Consider the following 6000-nt stretch of genomic DNA (forward strand, 5'->3'; position numbering starts at 1 on the left):
ATTTTTGTCTTTTGACAAGGAGCAATGACAGATGTTGCTATATCATGTATTATTTTGGTGTCTGTGGAAGCTCAGGATGGCAGACTTTTAGAAATCATTCTGAAAACTCTAGATTTAGAAAAGATGAATGATCCTTGCACCCGAAGTACAGTATTCTGTGGCTGGCGCTGGGTTAGCGCCTTTGTTGATCCCAATGCCATTCTTGGCATTAAATCAAGCACAGTCAGCTTCGGCATTGGACTCCGACATGGGTGCCCCTTGTGACCTCTCCTGTTTGTAATATTCACACACAGGATATATCAGGAAAAGATATTGATATTCATGCGATATTCCTGATACATGTATCATATATTCATGGGATGTGATATTCATATTCATGTGCAGGACATCAAGGCCCAGCTGAAGGGTGTCTGGTGGGTAACATTTGGGAGGTATCACTGCTTTTTGTAGATGATGCAATTCTTCTGCCTTCACTGTGATCTCCAAAGTGCAGCAGTCAGCAGCTGAGTGTGATACAGTCTGGGAGTCAAGTCTGGGATCACAGCTGTCTCTTAAAAAATGGAGCACATGGCTGCTGTTATTCCTGAGTGATCAGAGGTGAGAGGCACTAGTTAGGGGCAACGGGCTTGGTGACGACACAGTTCAGCTATAAAACTAAGCTCTGAATTTGTCGGTGTCTGTCACAATCACAAATCACATACGGGTCACAGGTTTAGGATTCGGACTGAGAGAAATCAATGCAACAAGTGGCAGGTATGAGGCTTTTCCACAGGCCTAGATCGGGCATTTAGTAGGGATGCCTGTTGGCTGCTTCCTTTTGTATGTTTTGTGGGCATGAACAGCTAGGAGGAAACTCCGGGGCAGGCACCAGGACATGGAGAGGGGTTAGATCTCCCAGCAGGCCCGGGAGCAGCTGGAAGAGCCGGAGGAAGTTGGGTGTGGAAAAGGAAATTTGGGGAGCTCTGGCTGCCCTTGTGCCACCACAACCATTACCAGCCAAAAGACTTGAATATTGTTGGATGGAAGGATAGATGGCTACATGGACATGTTTTAATTAATGTGTTGATGTTAAACCGATATTCTTACCACTATTCTTACCACTATTCTTTGCAGGGATGGGACATTTAAACACATTGAAACACTATACCATTGCATCACATATAATATCTGCAGTGTGTAATTTGCTGTCCTCGTGGCGGGTCAAAGTGCCTGTGGTGGATTCCTCTATGATCCACTTTTATTCCCTGCCGCTGGTCACGTACACTTGATAAATGACTACAGTATAGCCAAACGGAGCCTACAAGGCTCCTTCTATCTATCGTTCTCTACCTATCTGCCCTTTCCTGGTTCTTATATCCTTTTTATCTATCTCCAAGGATACAATCGCATCCTGCACCAGTAAAAGGGAAGTTACATTGTAGAGGTTGCAGCATGTGTGTGTGTGTGTGTGTGTGCACCTGTGACTTTTGCCTACAGCTCTACCTTGTAATACTTGTATCTTCCTCTTTATTATGGAGGGTGTGTGCTTTTAAACAGAGATAAAACAGGGGCCAAATATTATTAACGTGCACAGTGTGGGGTTCAGAAAGACCACTTTTCATGGGCATGTCATGGTTGCATAGCAACACTCGGCTCGCCACATCATCACATCCCCTCTCTATCTCAGCATTTATTTTGTGTAAATACACACACACAAACACAGCCAGCCAAAGGGAGGTGACAGTGGGGTAAGTCAGTGTGACTTTGCTTAATGAGATACAGCATGGAGTATGTACTGTATATGTGGCCATACGGCAGAGCTCATTTGAAGCAGTAGCCCATAGATTTACATTAATATACCCTTGACTGGTCCCAGTGAGGCTGGGAAGAGCTTAGTCGAGCAGAACCACCCCAGAAATATATAACACACACACACAAACACACATACACAGAAGCCCAGAAAAAGTACAGACACAACCTGTATGTCAAACTAAAGGTGACCCCATAAGCAGGTAAGGGAACAGGATGTGAGAGTGATCAAGTGTGTGTGTGTGTGTGTGTGTGTGTGTGTGTGTGTGTGTGTGTGTTCGTGTGTGTGTGTGTATACCACAAAGGCCGTGAATGAGTCTGTAAATCAATGGATGTTTGGTCAATTTTCCTTTCAATTAACAAGAACAAAGACACTAAAATTAACCATGTGCTCCTAGTAGATGATTACCCATGCTCACTTCAGAGCATTGCCGTATGTTACATCATAAAGTGATTTGCTCTATCCAAAGTAAAAAACCTCCATCCTTTTATTAATAAAAAACTTACTGTAATTTCTTATGTTAATAATTAAAGCACAGAATATCATCAAGTCCATCCAGGTAATGAAACTGGGTTTCTTTCTGGAACTTACATATTCGAGGATTTACATATTCATCCACTGTTCTTGCCACTTCAGTACAGTTTTTTTTGGATCATTTTTAATGCAGTTCCCATGAGTTTCCTACACAAAGCTGCCTGATTTGAACTGATCACTTGACATAGTGTATGCTAAAGCACAACGATGAATACCTGCAGCTGATAACCTGGGTATCTATGTCCACATTACCAACATTTACATTAAACAGTGGCAAAATCTGTATGGAAACATTGGGTTAAAAATAGAAAATAAAATGGCAGATGGGATCTACCTGCTGGCTGTCTTTGAGTGACAGAATGAAGGCATGGCTCAGAGTGTCCAGGTGGGCCTGTGATTGCTGCAGGTGTGCTAGAGCCTCATCAAAAGTCATCCCTGCTGGGTCCATCCCTTCCTGCTCCCCGCTACCATCGCCTCCTCTCTTCCTGCTCTTCTCTGCCAGCTGGCGCAGGGCTTTGGTGGCTCGCTTTATCACCTCCGACCTCGCCTGGATGCTCAGCTGGAGACGGAATAGGATGGAGACGGACAGAATAGACAGAAGAGGAGGAGGAGGAGCAGGATAAGGAAAGCAAATTGGGGAGGGGATCAGGGTCAAATTGAACGAAGAGAGGGAGAGAGAGGTGCACAGGTTATGTACATTAATTTCACACTTAACATGTTGAAGAGAGGCAGGTATAACCCAGTCTATCCACCGAAATACCATCAGGAACTATGTGTGTGTGTGCGTGTGTATGTGTATGTGTGTGTGTGTGTGTGTGTGTGTGTGTGTGTGTGTGTGTGTGTGTGTGTGTGAGAGAGAGATCATAGCTGCCAGCCTGGTGTAATTGATTCTATTCGGTGAGCGCAGGTTAACCATTCATCGGGAGAAGAGAGGGCCTTTGGCTGTAGGAGGTTTTACTCTCTTGCATGGAAGCACACGGGCGCTGACAAGCCCCACACACACATTCACACCAAGAGGACACTTAAAAATCATCCAACTTCACACTTCAGGCTTCCTCTGCCACGCACTCAGACACATGCTACTCATACTTCTGCATTTGCTAGATATCTTGACTCAGACTGCCTGACACTTTGCCAGGACAGGGTGATCACTCAAATAAAGTTTCCTGACAAAATTGTAAAAAATTCTTTGAAGGGTAAGTGTGTAGATGCATTTGTGTGTTAGGCTGAGTCTGTTGTTTTATGTGTGAGTGGGTCTCTCCCCTATAGAACTAGATATAGGCATTCACAACCACCATCAGTCAAAGCCTTGGGCAACGTCTGAAAAAAGGTTGGAGGTTGAAGAAAGGAGGATGCCTGTACTAAAGAGGCTATCTAAGATCAATACTTCAGAGGGGGGAAAAATGCCAACACTCTATTTCCCTTGAAAAATATGTCCAGTATGAGGTGAGATAAGTCCCAGCCATCCATCTGCCCCTTAGCCTTGTGGGAAATGGATCAATCTATTGTGGGGGGCTGCGGGGGGTATGAAAGGTCAGATGCTTTCCGAACGTTGAGAAGGGTCAAGGTTTTCCATTTGACGGTTCAAAAAGGTTAGAGAAAAAAAAGAGCAGGAGGGTGAGGGTAAGATGGAGCAGAAAGTCAGATTCTGAGAAGTAATCTACATGTTCAAAAGCACAGTGGGAAAACGGTGCCTGCTGGGAATTGGAGTTTAATTGGCTTAAGTAGAGAGGGATCAATTAACTCTCTTGGAGTTGCAGGGAAAGAGAGGGGGCATAAGACAAAAACAGAAGAAAAGGAAATGTCTGGAGAGGTGGGGTGGCAGGGTTCCAGTATGAAAAAAGAAAAAAAAACAGAGGGCTACTACTGATAAGGTGCACTGAGGCACTTTAAGTCCTCTGCAGGACAGTTTTTCAGAGTGCTGTAATTATGGGGCTGACATTTCTTCTGCAATTTTATAATTTCTTTTATAAATCACGACTGGTATGTGCTTTGAGGCGACAGAATGTGGATGTGAACAGAATAATATATATGAAATTAGGAAAGGGCTTTTGACGACCCAAAAATTTAGCTGGAGGCATGAAAGACGACCAGCCACACAATAAAGGGTACGGTGTGACGAATATGACAGTTTGATGTAGTGATTCAAAATCCCCAACAATCCTTCCTTTTACACAGTATGTATCTTGTCTGGGAGGCTGCCTGGAACCAGCTATCTTCTGTGATGCAATTACAAATTGTCTGTCTGCCCAACCCCCACCAGTTCCTGTCTGAGACACTAATAGAAAATAGAGCCTCCTCCATACTGTACTGTGCCATACTACATTTTGTTATTTTCTGTCTGGAATACAGTAATTCATATTAAAAAATGGGTATTAGTCAGGGAAAAAGCAAAATCAGTTTTATGTCCTGGTTTAAGCTTACATTTTTGGCTGCGTCAGGTGAGAAGGTGATACTATCCAGGAAGTGAACAGCGTCAGCAGGGACCAGTCTGTCCAGATATTTGGCACAGGTGTCATAAGCATGCAGGTAGTCTTGGTCAGTCTGTGGGGGCCTCTTCATCAACTGGGGGTCTCCTTTCCAAAACAGCTTCTGCAGCCAAACTGCATGCACGGCACTGGGGGAGACTGTCGCCCCTCCACCGCCAGGCACCGGCAGCCGAATGGCAAGTTTGGAGATGGACAGTACGTTCTGACTGGTCAGAACCGGTTGCAGAGTGGCAAGTGGATCCAAGGATTCATCAGTCAGCTTCCGGTAGTCTAAGCCTACAAGAGAGACAGACATTTGTTAATAATTAAATTCATACTGACATTTGTAGACTACATTTTTTTTTTTTTTTTTCCTTTTCATCCAGTCTTTGTGCTAATAGTACACTGCATATACACGGACAAAAATAACAAGTGCACTAGAAGGCTGCCACATTGTCCTTGTACTCATGACCTTCTGCAGCACTTTGCCCCGGTTATCGGTTGTTGTGATTGTGCTGTCAAAGTGTTGATACATTACATATATTCCATGCATTCTCAAGGAAAATGTTCTAAAGCTCAGCAAAGTAAAAAGATGGCAGGAGATTTACATAAGGCCAGCTATTATGTTAAACTTTGTATTGTGGAATACAGTTTATAACACAAATTCTTCATCATGACACTACAATACAGAGACATGACATGTACAGACATTATACACACAGTAAGCATATACATTTTGAGTTGAGAAGCCACTTAAACATCTCCAGCGAACCTAACGCTTCACTGATCAGAAAGTGGCACTGTATAAGAGAGGCACTTTATACAACGTATACAGCATATACTATATTACTGTATTTACATATGATATGTGCAAACCATGCAGAACTTCAAGGATAATTACAGTGATCTGAAATGCGCAGGATGTTCAATATTGCATTACATGACAGAAATGCGCAAAGAGAAATTAATCACAGAAGACAGTAAAAGGTTGAAGTAAACAACGAAGATTGCGTGTGACCTATGTGTGAAAGTGGTGCTGTCGGGCTGTGTCTGCATGCAAAGGTGTACAGTTTGTCTGTGGATCTGTCTATGTGCATCATATCTCGTACCACTGCGGTATTTGGTGTGTGTGTGTTTGTGTGTGTGTGAGTGTGTGTGTGTGTGTGTGAGAGAGAGAGAGAGAGAGAGAGAGAGAGAGAGAGAGAGAGA

General features: G+C 43.6%; 1 protein-coding gene across 2 annotated transcripts in view; it reads right to left on the reverse strand.

Moving 5' to 3' along the window:
* nbas (NBAS subunit of NRZ tethering complex) overlaps positions 1 to 6000 on the reverse strand; it is a 143315-nt gene that overhangs the window by 43596 nt on the left and 93719 nt on the right. For both annotated transcript variants that reach the window (XM_087180396.1, XM_023430124.2), the window contains 2 exons: positions 4748 to 5088; positions 2658 to 2882 (listed from right to left, as the gene is read on the reverse strand). In XM_087180396.1, coding sequence (XP_087036522.1) covers positions 2658 to 2882; positions 4748 to 5088 — 566 coding nt within the window. The remainder of the gene's footprint in view (positions 1 to 2657; positions 2883 to 4747; positions 5089 to 6000) is intronic.

This window comes from Seriola lalandi, unplaced genomic scaffold (genome assembly GCF_002814215.2).
Source record: "Seriola lalandi dorsalis isolate HSWRI2012SDOR001 ecotype SW California unplaced genomic scaffold, Sedor1 jcf7180002054901, whole genome shotgun sequence".
Classification (NCBI taxonomy): domain Eukaryota; kingdom Metazoa; phylum Chordata; class Actinopteri; order Carangiformes; family Carangidae; genus Seriola; species Seriola lalandi.